The sequence below is a fragment of the Conger conger genome, chromosome 6, assembly GCF_963514075.1.
Source record: "Conger conger chromosome 6, fConCon1.1, whole genome shotgun sequence".
NCBI classification, from domain to species: Eukaryota; Metazoa; Chordata; class Actinopteri; order Anguilliformes; family Congridae; genus Conger; species Conger conger.
In genome coordinates this window covers 19,295,741-19,314,976 of record NC_083765.1, presented here as the reverse complement: position 1 = coordinate 19,314,976, position 19,236 = coordinate 19,295,741, and the positions used below count along the sequence as shown (strand labels likewise).

The following is a 19,236-nucleotide window of genomic DNA, read 5'->3' as shown; positions in this document are numbered from 1 at the left end:
TTCTAATGACAGTGGCAGATTGTAGTGGCAAGAACACAGCAAAAAACATAAGTTGCATTACATACAAGCTGTTAGTTAGACACCATCACACATGCGCACACACCATGATACACATCGTCATCCCGGACTAGGAGCAGCAGAGCTCATGTAAGCTACACCACCTGGTGCTGCAGTGTGGCTGAAGAACCAGGTACAGGAGGACACAGGAGCTGGAACGCAAATCCTGTTCAGAACATCAGTGATCCAGCTAACCTTACACCACTAGCCACCAGCAGGATTAATGTTTATATTCAATACTAACTGTTCACAAATTATTATGAAGACGGTTTTGTAAAATACGCCTGTAGGAAGACAGACCTTGGGTAATTAGGGTTCTTTTTCGAGAAGTGTCATATATTCCAAGACGACAACTCAGAACACAGTCCACCACCACAATAAAGCCTGTCTGTGGAACGCAACAGTACATCGCCACCTGCTGGAGAATTGGGATTATGAACTTAATAATACACCACTTTTTTTCACATAATTTTTTATTGGATGTCACAGTACAGATATGTTGAGGAAATTAATAACATATCATTTGGTTTAGTTTGTTCAAGTAGCAGTATCACTCCTAGATAGTGCTTGAATCCCGGAGCATTACAAAAGTTTAATAATTTCCATAAAAGTAATGTTGGGGTACAGTATCAGTATAAATCTTTGTTGAAGATGGCAGGAAAACCAAGGAAGCCTATGGCAGAAATGAGTTTTGCGAGTGCGTAGTTTGCGAGACACAAACTTCCAGCAGTAACGCAAGATAGTTTCAGAGGTATAAACACAAGAAGGGGTGGAGTTTGAGCCCAGTTGTATTTTCATCCATTTTTGTAAAGTTACTGCAAACAAAGACAAATAGGAAACCATACGACAATCAGAAGAAGGAAAACGTGTGAGAAGGCCGCATGTTCCGGGGAACTATGGGAATTGAAGTGTAGAATAGACCTGTTATAACCGCCAGTCACCATGGGTGGCCGCTAAATCCACCAAAACCGAGGAAAGTAGATTGTCACTCTAAATGTTTGTAACAAAATCTTTACACATTAAGTCTTACCTCAGTTATGAGTCATAAGTGCATTTGTTCAAAGCTGACGTACATAACGGGACAGACCCGGCAGGTTAGAGGAGATTCTGGTTCTCTCAGGGTTCTGTGCTGAGCGCAGCTGCAAGCTCCACCAGTGTGCGGGTGGGCCGGCCGGACATGCCCTTGCGCAGGTATGGCACCTCGTCCTTGTTGCCCATTACGCCGGCGATGTCCAGATGAGCCCAGTGTGGAGCCGTCACAAACTCCCCCAGAAACGCAGCTGCAGTGCACGCGCCACCAGACCTGAAACGGACAGACCTTCTCAGCCAATAACAATGCAAACTCCCCCCTCTCAGCCAATCACATCTCAAAAAATCCATGCAGCCAATCACGTAACAAACCACCTCTCAGCCAGTCACATCTCAAAAACCCACATTCAGCCAATCATATCACAATGCTCCTCCCAGCCAATCACGCTGATGGAAATAAATGCATGAGGAATTGCTGTTGTCCGATTGACCTTTAAACATGTGATTGGATATGAGATTTGTTGACATTTACTGGAAGCGGTAGAATGGAAATTATATGAAAGCAATTCCTGCAATTCTATTACAGTCACCCACCGACTGTATTTACATTCACCCACCGACTGTACATTCACCCACGGACTGTACATAAACCCACCCACTGTATTTACATTTACCCACCGACTGTACATTCACCCACGGACTGTACATCAACCCACCCACTGTATTTACATTTACCCACCCACTGTATTTACATCAACCCACCCACTGTATTTACATTCACCCACCGGCTGTATTTTCCGACGTTGTTGAGGTCGGCCAGCTGGCAGTCAGTGACCTGTTGGGTGTAGTGCCGGAACAGGGGCATTCGCCAGACTCGATCGCCAGTCACGATGCTCGCCTGGATCAAACACACTACATTTAACCATAATGCTCATCTGAATCAAAAACACACAACATTAACCATTATGCTCGCCTGGATCAAAAAAACACATTACCCATAAAGCTCACCGGAATTAAAAACAGTACATTACAGGGCGGCCTGTAGCGTAGTGGTTAAGGTAAATGACTGTGACACGCAAAGCCGGTGGTTCTAATCCCGGTGTAGCCACAATAAAATCTGTAACCCCGCATTGCTCCAGGGGAGGATTGTCTCCTGCTTAGTCTAATCGACTGTACGTCGCTTTGGATAAGAACATCTGCCAAATGCCAAATAATGTAATGTACCCAGTACATTATCCATAATGCTTGCCTGAATTAAAAACACTACATTACTCATAATGTTGGCTTGAATCACACACACATTAGCACAGGTCTGAGCAGCTCAGGGCTCACCACTGTAGCACCCTCAGTATTTCACTGAGCAGACATAATTTCTGACACTTGCCAGGAAATAATTAGTTCAGTTTGATATTTATATACGTACCTTATGCAGGTGACTCCACAGCCAATCAGAATTGGTAAAAACTCCAGTAGCAGCGGACCCTAAAGCTACATCCATTGCCCCTGCAAATTCATTCACAAAAAAGATTTAGCTCCTTCAGGATCAGTACTGTATATACACAGTGTGTGTGAGCGTAAGCAGCAGACACGCTGGCTGCAGCAGGAGTTTGGTGGGTAATGCAGTGTGTTTGGTACCTGTCAGAGTGGCAGCGTTAACGATGGCTTTAGGGCTGAAACTGTGTGCGTAGCAGAGAGCGTCTGCCAATACAAGCCTGCCTTCTGCATCTGTGTTATCAACCTGGAGGGAAACACCAGAGTGGGCTCAATTACATTTTACATCACAAGTCCGTTACATACTCAATGCAACTACTCCATGTTGTGCTACTGTATCTCCCATTTCTGTAGTGTTTCTGTCACGCTCTGTTTATGTAGCGCTCCCAAAACACTGTTCTCAGTTGAGGATGAGAATATGAGAATCATGCTCTATAGCATGTCCTGTACGCATATATTACAAACCAACTAAAAGAACATGGTATGTAAAAAGCAGACCAGTACCTGGATAGTTTTCCCGTTCTTTGCCCTGACAACATCCCCAGGTTTAGTAGCCTTCCCGCTGGGCATGTTTTCACAAAGTGGTGCCAGACCTTGAGAAAATAAAACACTTATCAAAATGTGGGTGTTTGAACTAAAACATGTAAAAATTATGCAAATGCCACAGCACTTTTAGTTAAACTGGCTGAATGTTGTTTGGTTTGTGTTGATCTCACCGATGATGTTGATTGGCAGGTTCAGGGCGGCGGCCGTGACGATGGCGGAACACACAGTGGCGGCTCCGCCCATATCCGCCCGCATAGCATCCATCCCCGAGGAGGGCTTCAGAGAAATCCCCCCGCTACAGACACAGACATACACACTGAGCTACAGACACACACACACACACACACACTGAGCTACAGACAGACACACACACACACACGGAGCTACAGACAGACACACATGCACACTGGGCTACAGACACAGACAGACACACACACATACTGAGCTGAAGTAAATATAAGCATGTTTACCTGTCAAAAGTGATCCCTTTTCCCACTAGCACTAACGGCGGCTGGTTGGAGTCGGGGCTACCCTTGTAGTGCAGCTCCAGGAAGACAGGGGGCTCCTCTGAGCCCTTCGTCACACTCAGGAATGCACCCATGCTCTGCTCCTCTATCCATTTCTGCGGCCTGAGAGAAACATACGAGCCCTCTATCCAGCTCTGAGCCACACACACAGACTAAATCTGAATTGCTTAGATACTTAACTGTAAAAATGGCAACATAATAATGTCAAAAGTACTCTCTTTTGTAATATCAACCATGATGCAACTTCTCTTTAACACATTCAGCTGCCACTGACATTAATAATGGAAAATCTGAATAAAAGTAAATATTACTGTTAGTAAAAACGCTCAAGTGTCACTGCAGTTTCTATCATACATTTCTGGCCAGGCTCAGGGGGAACATTCTGAAATCTGGTGCTTTTTTTTATTTATTTGTTTGTTTTTACCTTCGATGGACAGCAACTTTGTCGGAGAAAGGTGACAGTTCCTGCTGTATGCAGTTGGCAAAAAACGTTGGTGTGACGTGATTGGCTGGAGCTTCCATCAGGCGTCTGGCGAGATTCTGCCCTTCTGCGTATAGCACACCCCTCTGCCAGGCTGCAGAGCCAGTGCTGAAAAAGACCCGCATTTAACACTGCGCATTTACACCAGCCAATTTAACACTGCACATTTACACCAGACCATTTAACACTACACATTTACACCAGACCATTTAACACTGCTCATTTACATGTCACCATTTAACACTGACCATTTGATACTGCACATTAACACTGCACATTCACACTTGATCATTTAAAACTGCACATTCACACCAGCCCCAAACATTCACATTTAACTATATTCACACCTATTTCAAACATCAGATCTTACAGTTATACTTAGAACAAAAAGATATACTGCAATTTCAGAGTGTAGTTGTAAAGATGTGTGTGTGTGTAGCCATATGAATGCGTTTCAGAGTGTGGTTGCAAAGATGTGTGTGTGTAGCTGTATGACTGCATGTTAGAGTGCGGTTATGAAGATGTGTGTGTGTAGCTGTATGAGTGTATGTTAGAGTGCGGTTGTGAAGATGTGTGTGTGTAGCTGTATGAGTGTATATCAGAGTGTGGTTGTGAAGATGTGTGTGTGTAGCTGTATGAGTGTATATCAGAGTGTGGTTGTGAAGATGTGTGTGTGTAGCTGTATGAGTGTATGTTAGAGTGCGGTTGTGAAGATGTGTGTGTGTAGCTGTATGAGTGTATATCAGAGTGTGGTTGTGAAGATGTGTGTGTGTAGCTGTATGAGTGTATATCAGAGTGTGGTTGTGAAGATGTGTGTGTGTAGCTGTATGAGTGTATGTTAGAGTACAGTTGTGAAGATGTGTGTGTGTAGCTGCAGCAGGAATAAACACACGCTCCCAGCCCACCTGCCGTGCAACTGAGCAGTCACCGCTGGCTTCTTCTTCTGCTTGAACTCGTCATACAGGAAGAGTCCCAGCCCAGCCCCCTCTGCCGCAGCCTGGGCGTCTCCGCAGGGGTCCACCTCCACCTGCCCCAGCTCCAGGTCCTGCAGCAGCCGGCAGCCCACTGGAGCGCAGGGACAGCACAGTTAGCACAGCTAACACAGTCAGAGCTGAGACAGCGCAGTTAGAGCAGAGACAATATAGTTAAAGCAGCCTGCAGCCCACTGGGGAAGAGCACAGGGACGGAACCGTCAGCACAGTGACAGCACAGTTAGCACAGCTAACACAGTCAGAGCTGAGACAGCGCAGTTAGAGAAGAGACAGCGGAGTTAGAGCACTGCTGTCTCTCAGCCAATACAAATCCACTGGGGAAGAGCAAGGATGGCACAGTCAGCACAGGGGCTGCACAGTTAGCAAAGGGATGACACAGTCAGCAAAGGGACTGCACAGTTAGCACAGGGATGGCACAGTCAGCACAGGGAGCGTAGAGTTAGCACAGGGATGGCACAGCTAGCACAGGGATAGAACAGTCAGCACAGGGACTCCACAGTCAACACAGGGGCAGCAGAGTGACAGAAGTTACCACAGCTAACACAGTCAGAGCAGTTAGTGCAGCTAATGCAGTCAGATCAGGGACATTAGCTGACTATACAGAGCAGCCCACTGTTATCAGTACACTGCATAAGTTGAGTGGTGTTTTGTCCTGTACATCCGTATGGGGCTTACATTAATGAGACTGGACTCCCGAGTAGAGAGGCCACAGAGGGGAGGCATCTGTTCTGATGAAGTCTTGGTATGGCCGCCATATCCACAGTTTTAAACTGTGTTTTTGGAGCCTTAGTGTGCAAATGTCTTTGTTTCACAGTTTAGATGTCTTTTTCTGCTGGTGTGCATGCATCTCTTTCGACTTTCAATTGGGGTCATGTCACAATCAGACAATCTGCAAATTACACATTTTACCTGAAACAGCGGCTCGAATATTCTCTTTGGAACTGTCCCAGTTCTCTTTGCCACAGACCTCTGCAGAGCGTTTACCAAGACCTACAACAGCAATGCTGGAGAAGTCCTGCAGTATAGCAGAAAGAGATGAAAAAGCATTTTACCTGCCACTGACCACTGTATTTCAAGAATTTACAAATTTATTTAAATGACGTAACTGTGAATGTTTAAAATTTACATCTATACTATCTATAAGCCAAAAGTCACATGCACATGTTCTTCAGGCAAGAGAGTGTACTTAACAATAGCATTTATTTTCTTCAGGAAGATACAATGCAGGAGAATTGCAACCGCTGCAATACATTCTGTTACATGTGTGGCAAGTATACGCTTCAGGCTCAAACACACAGCATGACTGCACTTATTAAGAAAGCCAATGAGCTCTACTTTGGATGTAAAATTGGGGACCAAGACACATCCTGGGCTCCTCAAATTTTTCGTGCAGCATGTGCAGTCAACCTGAGAGCTTGGCTCAGAGGGGCTTGGAAGTCAATGCCATTTGCAGTCCCAATGATATGACGAGAACAGGAGGATCACATGATGGACTCGAGAGATCTATTGAATACCCCAATCTGCGTCAGCCATGAGAGCAGTGCCGCATGACGACAGCTTGTCAGTTCCAAAGCCATCAGAGACATGGAGCCTAGATGAGGCAGGCGAAAATGCTACAATGAACAAACCAGATGTGGAAAAGTACACTGACCCAGATGTTCTGACAAGCAGAACTACTTGGTTCAGGACTGCAAACTTCTTTACGCAGGTTGGCAACCTGTTTCTGCACTGACATTGATGGATTGTTCACGGCTTTGGCCTGTGTGTATTACCCACAACAATGGTTTCTTTTTATTGATTCAGTACAGAAAAGTGTGGCACATAAGCCACTTGACGAACCAACAAAGATATTTCTGCCTCCTCTCCATATAAAATTCAGATTGATGAAAATGTTGTGAAAGCAATGAACAAGGAAAGTGATGGATGTCGCCATTTGAGACAGATGTTTCCAAGAATAACTGATGCCAAGATGAAGGAAGTCATTTTTGTTGGTCCACAACAACATGCTTCAAGCATACAAAACCATGAAGTGCAATATGTCATTGAAAATTAATTTTCTGCATTCACACTTGGACTTCCCTGCCGATCTTGGCACAGTCAGTGAAGAACATGGTGAAAGGTTTCACCAGGACATTGCAATCGTGGAAAAGCGGTATCAGGGCAACTGGAATCCATCAATGCTGGCCGACTATTGTTGGACACTGACACTAGAGGCATCAGATCCTGAATACAAACGAAAATCAGCAGCAAAGCGGCAATAGGTCAGTTGTATTAACGCAATGTGTCAGCATCATTATGCGATTAAACAAGCTAAATTCAAGAAAAATAATTTAATGTTTCTCCAATTTGCTATGCGATACAGAAAATCAGAAATTATATTTGTGTTCACCTTGAAGTTGTCTACCATAAACACACTTTTTCTTCAGGACGCAAACATGCGTGCAAAATGTGTTTTCCAGTGTATTAATCTAATTTACATAATTGTTTTTGCCAACATACCTCATGTACACCATAAAATACTCGGCTCTTCCCCTTCTTAAGCGCTGGTCCAGATCTGTGTTGTGTCAGAAGAAGGGTGTACATTCATAAATTCAATCATTTAAAAGCATGTTATCCTTTTTGTAAGGTTTATTAATTGTATCGGTAAATATATCATCACAGTCACGGTGGTTGTTTCAGACTTACATTGACAGCAGCTCTCCAAGCTTTCCGGACACCGAGTGGTCAAAACACTCCGCCGCCTCCGTGAGATGGAGACTCTCATCGTCCTTTTCTTTCTCGTAAACACCGAGCACCAGACCCTGTGGATGCAGTACCACCAGACAGTCATGTCAACCCGTGGAATAAATTCATAATAAACAAGATTATTAACCTCCTAAGACCCGCACTCTTTTTTGGTATGCATTTTTAATTTCTCTTTGCTATTTGGGCTTATTGGGACCTGATAAGTATAAAAACTAAGCATCATCTTTTGACATGATGTAGTTTTTGAGAAAAATGATGTCCACATATGTGGACTCGCGGTCTTAAGAATTAAGTATTATGGTTGTACAGCCCAAAATGTGGAGTCCACGCATGTGTACACCAGGTCTTAGGAGGTTAAGATATGACATGCATATGACATGACACTGTGTACACCAGACAGTTCACTCGCTGCTTCTGGTTGCACCAGTGGGTGTACCATATCACCCCCAACACACACACTATACTAAAGCAAACATAACGGGAATGACTGCTGTAGAACTTCGCAGTGTTTGACGCAAACAGGTATTCTAACATCGAGAAGGACAACTCGACACCGGAACAAAGCACCATTTGTTTGCATGCCAATCCATACGTACGTTAATTTATCTGTTTAAATTGTTTTAATAGCCCAGTAGAACAATGCCACAGTAAAGTAACTTGCGAGATATAATATAGTGAACTAGTTTGCTGGATCAACAGTGAGGACTTTATAAGTAAATAAAATCGTATGAGGTTGAATTCTGTTTTCAAGTGTAGGCAATGAAAAAAACTATCTCAACATATCCAGCTGACGACATTCTATAATAGGCACACGGTTACAGAATCACTGTTAAGGCGAAGAAGGACACTTACTTTTTTGGCATTCCAGTAGTTGTGGGATACTGAAAAGGATCTACGACCTTGTCTACTTGCCCAGGGCAAAAGCACTTTTCTAAACGGACACAACATTATTCTGTTGGACAATAAAGTATATGCTTGTTTTGTTTTACAATGCTGAGAAAAAAGTTACATGTGCATTCATTGTCCAGCTTTCATAAGGCATTCTTTTACTGTCGCATTTGCTTATGTCATCCAAGAGCGACACAAAGAGTAAGGGATACCGTACAAGTTAAATTTCTCACGAAAAACGTTTTCAGTGTAAACGTAAAAAGCCAACATCCTTAGGTATACATGCATGTAGTCTATGCATCTGTAAAATAAAAACCTTTTTATACGAATCAGATTATTGATGTAAAAGGTATGCCATGCTAAAACAAAACATCCAACAATATGAAACCGCATAAGCACCATTTCAGCGACGTGACTTCTGGGCATGTCAGCGGATTCTTACAAACCGGAGAAGCATCACCATATTCAAAACATTTTATGACAGCAGACTACTTTGTATCGATTCAAACACACACCACTCTATTATTGTATTAATATGAAAGAGCACGTGTCCAGAACGTTTTATTTGTTAGAAACTAAAGTCCAGTAGCCTACCAACTGTGGTCGATGGTAGTCATGGTGGTCTGATGGTGACCAGTTATTTAGCCAGTCGTATTTAGCCAAATGTGAAAGTGAACATGGTAGATGAGGACCCTTACCTGGCCATGCTGGACCATCGCAACACACCCACACAAGGACTGAATGTGAGCCCGGCTCAAAGACTGCTGAGCAGGAGGACAAGGACACTGCTACCTGCCAAGGACAGTCTCCTACAGCCAGAGGTAAAGCAAACAACACGGGGACTGATTGACAACCAGCAGAGACAGATGTCATACTTTAACAGGGCAGCAAAGGACATGGCCACATTAAACCCAGGAGACAGTGTCAGAATCCAGCCATTCGAACCTCACTGTCTGGCGGAGACACTGTCTGGCGGAGAGCCACAGTAGTAAAACCAGTCGACCATAGGTCTTACCAAGTCAGACTTGACAATGGTAGTGTCCTGAGGGGGAACAGATGCCACCTCAGACTGAGTCAGGGCACACTGGTGCCAAGCCAACCAGTGACTGGTGAAACCAGCACAACACCTGAGACTGTCCCACTGGAAGGAAGTAACACTGGGGAAACACAGTCTGCTACAACCAGGTCTGGTCATATTGTGGTTAGGCCGCATTACCTCAAAGACTATGCATGAACTGTCACGGTACTTTGGTACACTTGGACAATTAGGAAGTCACTGAGTGTTATGGAGAAAAAAAAATTAAATGGTTAAATGTTATTATATTGATATGTGTTATGGTTATGTTACTTCTTGGAAGTGATCCAAGTGACTAAGTATATGCGGTTCAACATGGCATGTGATCAACACTTTGTGGAGTATTAAGATCTCAAAGAGAAAAGATGTAACAATAGTATTGTTAATAGTTGCTGTTGCAGCACGGACATTAGAGGGAAACACACTGGGTAGATGCAGGTGCATGCCTGTGGGCACGGTTTGTTCTATTTTTACAGCTGAATGTTGAGTCATCCATTCTGAAGATAGAACAAAATGAAACAAGCACTGTGCACCAGGATTGTCCACATCACTCCTGCAATACTGAAAGGCAGTTCACTGCTTCCAGGGGCAAAATTTCTGTTTCAAATGTGGGGGGATGCAGGGGTATCGTGTGGTATTGTGAGTTGCGGGTGCGGGGCTTTATGTTAGGCTTATGGCTGGGAATCATGGCCGGATGTGTCGGTGGCGGTGTAGCTGGAGAAGCCGCATCTCAAAACCAAATCACCAGAAGATATCTGGGACGTCTCCTCCATTGACGCTGAAATATCCCTTTCATATATCTGCTTAAATTACTTGTCCTCAAACAGGACATTTAAATGTCTACCTGAGAATAAAATAGTATATTTAATCATTTTAGTGACATTTCTTTCATATAGAACTTAACTGAAGTCTAACAGGATCTCTGATGAGAGTATGGGTGGAGGGCATGTGATCATTACACTACAGATAAAGTCTGAATTGGATGTAAAAAAATGTAAACTGAAACTTGAGATTTGTGCCATCATATGCATTTTCATTTTATATAAACATTCTTCATGTTAAATTCTTAAGTTTCTTGAAATGTTCAATACATTTTAATTGCTATGCATTTAATTTTTGTACATTGTACAATGTCATGTCATATAGGTACCAGTCGCTAACAGATTGTTTTATTTTTTATTAGCTGAATGTATGCTCCTAGTTAGGGTAACTTACATACTGCAGCTGTACACATTAAACAGCAATGCCTCCTCTGGGATGTAAAGTCTGTAATGTTCTGGTTATCAGGCTCCCTTGCACATTCTCATACTGATGCAAGCACTGGCATATTCTCATACGGATGCTCATACTGATGAAGGCATTAGTAGTTGAGCAGAAGGGCTGACTAAATGCCCCAGTTCCTGGTTGCGTTGGCTCCCCAGAGCCATGAATCCGTCTCAGTACAGCAGGTCCTCTGCTCTGGCTGTGGGCTCCTCTGGCTTCTTGGTCTGTATTTTTGGAAGGTGGATCTTACTCATGGTCACAATGATAAAGTTAGCTCCATGTGTTCCTGCGCTTGCCACACACAGCCAGAAGGAGAAGTCGTAGTCTTCCTCCAGGACGATAAACTGGAAGATTTCCTCTCGGAAGTTGGCCACCCTCTCAGTGAGACGGTGGTGTTTCATGGCTGCGATGAAGCAGATGATGGCGAAAACCCCAAAGAGACCTGGAGGGAGGTCAATGAGTCTCAGTCACAGGCTGTCAGAGTCTCAGCACTGACATTTTACTGTTCCCTGTGTACAGCACCTACTAGCACAACAGCTATGCTCTTATATGTATTTGAGGTTTGGTTTTATTGCATTCACAGTAAACTATGTTAATCACACAGCAGACAGTTTGACATCATGGTATGAACTTGCCTTCACGTACCTGCGATGAAGTTCCATAAGTACAGTCCCGTTGGCCCCTTTATAGACTGATAGGGAACTTTTCTGGCATTATAAATGCAGAAGGCCAAACTGACTGAAGCGAAACCGATGGCAATGAAGAGGAACAGGATGATGATCACGTGAAGCCCACCGTTCAGCCTCCTCACAAGTTTGGGGAAAACTGGAAAATGACAAAAAACATTTTCAGACCACTGATTCAAAACAACTTCAGGAATGCAGCACCTATCTCAACTGAATAAAATTCTGTAATTATTGCAATTTGTCATGCTGTTTCAACCTTGAAGCAAGGTTCATATTATATTAAAACAACATTTTATATTTTTGGGAAAATATGAATATCCCATAGAATATCTAATGGCACTAATGCAGCTAAGAGCAACTTACTGGAATTCTAATGCCATTTTTGTGGTGAAGGAAGTCTTTCTATGTCAGTTTTTGTAAATCACAAAGCCTTATAATATAAGCCATAATAACCCATAATATAAGGATGGCAAATTTGGACTGAAGATTGTTCAGAAGCCTACAATGGCAGAGACAAATGTTTTACAGACTTTCATTTTTAAAATTTGTTTTTTTATTTTTTTTATTTGAAGTTTTATGTATTATCACAATGTTGATATTTTCATGTTCTTATCAACTGCCTTTATTTTACTTCAATGCCACAACACTGTGAAGCACCTTGTCCTGGTGGTCAACGTGCTTTATAAATAAAGTTATCATTATAACTTAACATAATGGTGAGAACAGGCCATTCAGCCTGACAATTATTATTATTATTATTATTAATTACTAATATTATTATTATCGTTTTTGTTATTATTTTTATTACTATTAATGAAATAAACATGCAGGAATTCTGTTCTGGCTGAGGAGACATGCGCCACACATTACAGTATCTCCACACATTACAGTAGCTCACTGAATCTCACACATTCTTACTGTAGATCTTGGATCTTCGGCTTCCCAGGCCACACTGCCTGGTTTTCCCACCTTGGAAAAGTCCATAGTAAATATCTCCGATGAATTTCACCAGCTCCGGATCTGAAGCATTCACCAATTCTGCTCCAGTTTTGCACAGGATCTTCCCGGTCACCCACTTCTCTGTGGAGAGAGCCACGACGATCAGGAGGATCGACCCGATGCTGAGCACGGAAGCGAATGAAAAAGTAATCTTCTTCCAGATCCCAGGCATTTCATTGCTTATGAAATTCTGACCCCATTCTGCCAAGCCGTAACATGATACCAGGTTGTGTCTGTGATCTCCTGCAAGTAAAGCTGCATAACGAAAAAACAAATAGTTACCAAACCAGTCACGCGTTGAGTTCCATTTCACAGTCAAAACCGTGCTAGAAAGGGTTCAGAAATGTCCTAGTTACATTTGACATAGTAGGCTGCTGTTAGAAGATTTGGAAACAGAATCTACTGTTGTGAAGCGATCTCTCTTACCTCAGGGGGAAACTCTATCTCTCACATGGTGCTAGTGTTCCAGGCAGTGAGTCAGTTTCCCCTCCTTCCCCACAGAGCATGTTCACATGGCTGCTGGCCGTCCAAATGGGCTGCACTTAGAGTGAAATATTCACATTGTTTAATATCAGACAGAGACTTTGCGTTATTGATCTGCTGCTGTGCTGTTACCGTGTGCCAGAAGACAACGGACTGACTGCCATCTCCCTCTGTCCCTAAAGGTCAGAATTACTCATGAGGGAGCAATTCTTCCAAGCCATAAAGCCCCAGGCAACAACAGAATAGAAACATAAGGTCAAAACATCATGTTTAATGATGCTGAAACTAAATGTGGGAGAAATCTTAAGTACCCAACCTCTGAATAATTAGCAGTCCTGCTTGAACAGGGAATTAAACCATGGGGCTTTACAAACGACTTACATTTATTTTAATTTTGACAGGAGGATTGTGACACATAAAAATGTTGTAAATGTGCTGGAGAGGTAGACTATTCTTGTAAATGTAATTGGAGGAGTAATCATCCTTTCCTCATTTCCTCCCTTTAAACTCACTTCATGTTAAACAATGCACAGTTTTTTTTGGTTTTTTTTAAACCACAGAGGTGGAATGGCCATCCTGCATTCTTGGACATAACTTGAATTCTGAATATTCAGACACTAGGTTTCATCCAAAATACCGCACAATTTTCACTTGAATGGGTCTTTACTGTTATATGCCAGACGGACAATAACTTAAAACCATAGATGTGCATTTCTTCAAGAAAATAATTCTAACTGTCACCACTGTAGAAACTGAACATTCCTCCATTCATTTCCCCTGGAAATCCTTAAATATATCGGAAATTAATGAAAAGCTATGAACAAGCACGACATTCGGGACCAAGCCAGACATTTTTCAGTTGGATTGGTGTCGATAAATCGAAAACTGAGGGAGGAGTAGGCGGATAAAAAAACCGGCGGAATAATAAATACAATTTTCGGATCACAATAGTGTGTTGCTTCACAATCACACTCACGATGATAGGGATTCAGCTTGACAACAAAGGTTCGACAGAGAACGTTCAAATAGAACACCACTGTGTGTATGTCCGCCGGCCTGCAGGTGACGCTGTGGTCTGTTCTTTACACCTTTACCGGCCAATGGGCGGGATTAGTGATCCGCCGGTCATTCTGATGCATACCGAGCTGTGGTTACAGTGGGTGTGTCTGTGTCAGAGGGTTTTGTCTGCGGAAGGGACGGCATGGCTGGGGCACAGGTGCAGCGGGTTATTATTTACGGGGGGAAAGGCGCTCTCGGGTGCCGTTGCGTCGAGTACTTCAAGTCAAAAAGCTGGGTGAGTCCCACAGACGGTATCTTACAGGTTGTAATTGCCACTGTATGGCTATTGCAACATTTGCACATGCAGATACATATCGTTAACTACTAGCCTCAGCTGTCTGATCAGTCAGTCGTTTGTTGATAATCGCTAATTTACAATATATGGAACTGGTCTGAGATGCACCGACGAGTGCATTAAATGTGTCTGTGAGATTTGACGTTTGACTCTGCGGACAAGGCGGTCGAGCAGAACAGTGCATCTAGCTGACATGAAACGCCTATGAATGTGTCAGTCATCTTTTTACCATGTTGCTTACACTAATGTGAGATATCTGGCAATTGACACGCAGGTGTGCTTAGATTTCTAAATTCACAATTACTGTCTTGTGTCGACTTTGTGTCGTTTGAAGTGGGTTGCCTGCATTGACCTGGCCGTTAATGAAGAGGCGAACGCGAACGTGATTGTCAAACAGTCCGAGTCTTTTACGGAACAGGCGGACCAGGTAGGAGACGGTTTGGTTTTAATCTTTCTCTTAACGTGGTCAAGGATACGAGAATGTAAAAATCGATTTGGCGTTTCCATGGCGTTTCAGGTGACTGCAGATGTGTCGCAACTGCTCGGCGGGGATAAAGTGGACGCGATCCTGTGTGTAGCCGGAGGATGGGCTGGCGGCAGCGCCAAGGCTAAGGGTCAGTGCCTGATGTTATTTAAATAATATCTAGAAATACTACAGCGACTGGAAAAAATCATTTCACACTCAAGCTCCAGTAAAATGTTGAAACGAAAAACACTTCTCAGTTTAATCAATATTATATTGACGTTGCATTCTAATCACAAGTCAATCACATAATAATTGTGATATAAGGATGTGTTGTTGTTAAAGCAAAATGTGCTTTATACACAATAATGTGCTAATTCTAACCAGTAAATATGCTGATTCTGTGAGGATTCGGCTCAGTATCATTTTTCTTTAATGCTCTTTAGCTCACATAATGTTTTGTTCCTGCTGGAGGTAAAGAATGTAAGAAGATGTATTAAGAAAAACATGGAAAAAAAACATTTTGTTCTACTCCGTAGCTCTGTACAGGAACGCCGATCTGATGTGGAAGCAGAGTGTGTGGACTTCTACCATCTCCAGCCACCTGGCCACCAAGCACCTAAAAGAGGGCGGTCTGCTGACCTTAGCCGGAGCGAAAGCAGCACTTACTGGGACTCCAGGTAAGAGCAGACCTAACTGGGCCTCCAGGAAAGAGCTAACAGTCCTGCTGAGGCTGTTACATTGTCAAAATGATTTATAGTTCAGGGTGATGGGTTCACTGGTGCACAGATCCTTATCTGCTGAAGCACCTACATGGTGTTTACGTATTATTCTTATCCGGTTAATATTTTTCCAATCAGATGACGCAATATAATTCAGTCATTATCACTGTGTGTGTGTGTGTGTGTGTGTGTGTGTGTGTGAGTCACACAATGTTCCAGTAGTCATGAAGACAGAACACATCAGCAGCCATACAGGAAATTAAAACTGAGCATGAAATACATTCTGCCAGTTGAGAAATTAGAAGGCATGTTTATTGTTTAATAAAAAGTGGAAAATAGCATATATTTTCCCACCTACATGAAACTATTGGACTCATTTTGTATAATCAGCCAGCCTAGATCAATTTAGCAGAGAAAAGTATTTGACCCAGGTCTGACTGAGACCCGCGCACTCAGAACAATCCACAGCTTGGCTGGGGCACCAGGAAAGTGCAGTCTCAGCAGGCAGGTCACACAGTGCATTGTGTGTCTGTGTTTGGAGCAGAGAGAAGCGCTGTTTTGCGCACACATGGCATTCCTGTAGAGGCCAGTCTGGCCCCCTAAATCAGAAAAACCACAGGCTGTGTGATGTGTGGTCACCTCAATCTGATTGGCTGTGGCTGAATGAGCCATGTTTCCTGGACTTCAGAGGAGAGCCTGGACAGAGAGGTGTTCATCAGAACCTGGCTCCAGCAGGGGGCACTGTACACACCTGTTTCAGCACCACTGCTCTGGGCTCTCATAGATCTTAGGACACATCCACCCATCCATCCCTTATCTAACTTGTTTATTCCTGCTCAGGGTCCCAGCATGCATTGGGCGAGAAGCAGGAATATACCCTCTACAGGCCACACATACCATTTGGGAATATCTCTGTCCTTTATCACTGAACACTCAGATCATGTTTGAGTTCCTATTTTGTGCTTTCAGTATGACTTTCGCACTTTGGTGTCCCATTGAGAAATTGAGAATTGAGAAATTCAGTGCACACTGGTGTATATGAAATATGCAAAGCAGGCTAACTGTCCCCTTCCTCCCCCCAGGCATGCTGGGATATGGCATGGCGAAGGCAGCGGTGCACCAGCTGTGTCAGAGTCTCAGTGGGGAGAAGAGTGGCCTCCCGCCCCACGCCAGCGCTGTCGCCATCTTACCGTGAGTTCAGCCTGCCATACCGCTATACTGCCATACCGCCATACTGCCATACCACCATGCCGCTATACCGCTATACCGCCATACTGCCATACCATTATACCACCATACTGCCATACCACTATACCACCATACTGCCATACCACTATACCACCATACCGCTATACTGCCATACCACTATACTGCCATACCACTATACCACCATACTGCCATACCACTATACTGCCATACCACTATACCACCATACTGCCATACCACTATACCACCATACCACTACACTGCCATACCACTATACCACCATACTGCCATGCCACTATACCACCATACTGCCATACCACTATAACACCATACCGGTTTACCATGTGTAGTTTGTATTGTGTAGTTTGTGGTTTACAGTGAAACACTAACAGTTCCTGTCCTTTCTGGGTGTGGCTCAGTGTGACCTTGGACACGCCCATGAACAGAAATTCGATGCCTGATGCAGATTTTGGCTCCTGGACACCGCTGGAGTTTGTGGCAGAGTAAGTGTGTGTGTGTGTGTGTGTGTGTGTGTGTGTGTGTGTGTGTGTGTGTGTGAGAGAGAGAGCGCTTGCGTGTGTGTGTGTGATGGCTGCACAGAACTGTAACTTGCTCATCTGCAGAAGGAAAGCATTTTTACTCCAGTGTTAATTACACCTCTCGGTCTGTCTAATGTAACAGGCACACTCTGTCCTTTAACCATACAGCAAGCTGCTCTAATATGGTTTACCTGTTTTTCACAGCCATATTATGGGAACAACGTTATGGGAACTGAGTACAAAAAGAGCCAGAACATGATTTTACCCCTTGGTCAGTTAGATTCACTGCTGGTCTTCTCCATGTAGTACAGATAGGCTCTGTGTGACATACATCCTTCAGCCAGGTGATATATGATTTATCTCTAATTATACAGGAACATTTCGCAGGGATTTGCTGTGAACCTTGTTTAATCCTGAAAGCTGACCTGACAGAAAAGCACCTGTCCTCCACCTGACTGACAGGGTCTGAGGGAGTCTCTAAGATGTGCAGCCAGTGGTTCTGTGGGATTAGGAAAAATACATATATATAGCGAAATACATGAGTATGCAGCCATATCTGTCCTGTACTTCCAGAACCTTCTTCAAATGGACGACAGGAGTGGACCGACCGGCATCGGGGAGTCTGGTGCAGCTTGTGACATCAGGGGGGCAGACTGAGGCCACGGTGGTGCAGCAGTGAACACAGCGCCCCCTGGCTGTAGGAGGGACCTGATTCTCACTGCTTTAAATTACTGCCAGAAATCCCTACCTTCCGTAGCCTGAAAATACAGAATCAACGGAAGAAAAGGACTCTTTAAACTCTTGTTCTTGTGTAAAAGTTTCTGGTGAAGTGGCCTTACCCTCTGCTTGCACTGTCTGATGTAGTATGTGAGTGTCTGTTGAAAAAGATGATTAAGAGAGTGAGTGATTGTCCTCTCAACTTTAGAAACCTGCATTTGTATAAGTTACCTTTGTGCTGGCAGCTGTTTTAGTTCAGCATGAATTACATGGAGCCTCAGACGAGGAGAAAAGATGGACCATCACAGTGTCAGTGGCCCAGGGAACTGCGCTCCTTGTGTTTAGCACCTCACAGGTCACTAAAATCAATAAATCATGAATCGTTTGTGCCAGATGTTTGTTTGTGCTTCAGTATCATAACTGTAAAAATGGTTTTACATCACTCGTCATGCCCACACACACACACACCAAACATGGTTCACATAAGAGCTTTACAACTGAATATATGTTATAAGGAACGATTTTATTATATAATTTTGAATGTGCAATATTTATTGCCACCAGCAAGTCTGAAAGAAGGGAATCCTGGAACAAAGGTTATGTTACTGCGGTCTGAGCCATAAAACCTGTGACCAAAGTGACAACCGCAGTGATCAAATCAGCCAGACATTCCATCCATTACAGAGCGTTGACAGCACAGAGAAGATGGGCTGAGTCTCTACAGTCACGTGACTGTCTTTCGGACTCGAGGAGGAGACGCGGTGTTAAATGTCAGACTGCCCTTCTGCACAACACCCGAGAGAGAGACTAGAGTTTGTCCGCTGTAACTGGAACGCCAACCACAGGCTCTTCTTTAAATTAGGTCAGCCTTCCCCACTTTGGCACAGAAGTACACCTGAAGTACAGCGCTATGGTCAACACACACACATGGGAAAACACATACTGCAAAATAAAAAAACCTTGCCACTCTATA

At 43.6% G+C, this 19,236-nt stretch overlaps 3 protein-coding genes across 3 annotated transcripts; 1 reads left to right on the top strand and 2 right to left on the bottom strand.

The window, feature by feature from the left end:
* Window positions 1-512: 512 nt before the first annotated feature.
* Window positions 513-9,033, bottom strand: lap3 (leucine aminopeptidase 3). The gene is made up of 13 exons (XM_061245653.1): window positions 8,721-9,033; window positions 7,809-7,924; window positions 7,623-7,677; window positions 6,033-6,138; window positions 5,037-5,196; window positions 4,075-4,239; window positions 3,594-3,752; window positions 3,294-3,418; window positions 3,082-3,170; window positions 2,722-2,824; window positions 2,510-2,589; window positions 1,872-1,984; window positions 513-1,360 (listed from the first exon to the last, which is right to left on the bottom strand). Exons 1-13 carry the CDS (start codon window positions 8,814-8,816, stop codon window positions 1,174-1,176), a joined length of 1,554 nt encoding a protein of 517 aa, XP_061101637.1. The 5' UTR covers window positions 8,817-9,033; the 3' UTR covers window positions 513-1,173.
* A 2,234-nt stretch (window positions 9,034-11,267) lies between these two features.
* clrn2 (clarin 2) lies at window positions 11,268-12,951 on the bottom strand. Its single transcript, XM_061244338.1, has 3 exons — window positions 12,699-12,951; window positions 11,740-11,919; window positions 11,268-11,536 (listed from the first exon to the last, which is right to left on the bottom strand). The coding sequence occupies exons 1-3, from the start codon at window positions 12,949-12,951 to the stop codon at window positions 11,268-11,270; spliced, it is 702 nt and encodes a 233-aa protein (XP_061100322.1).
* Window positions 12,952-14,397: 1,446 nt separating this feature from the next.
* LOC133130309 (dihydropteridine reductase-like) lies at window positions 14,398-18,655 on the top strand. Its single transcript, XM_061244789.1, has 7 exons — window positions 14,398-14,556; window positions 14,951-15,043; window positions 15,134-15,230; window positions 15,619-15,759; window positions 16,884-16,992; window positions 17,427-17,510; window positions 18,120-18,655. The coding sequence occupies exons 1-7, from the start codon at window positions 14,464-14,466 to the stop codon at window positions 18,223-18,225; spliced, it is 723 nt and encodes a 240-aa protein (XP_061100773.1). The 5' UTR covers window positions 14,398-14,463; the 3' UTR covers window positions 18,226-18,655.
* The last annotated feature ends 581 nt before the right edge of the window (window positions 18,656-19,236 follow it).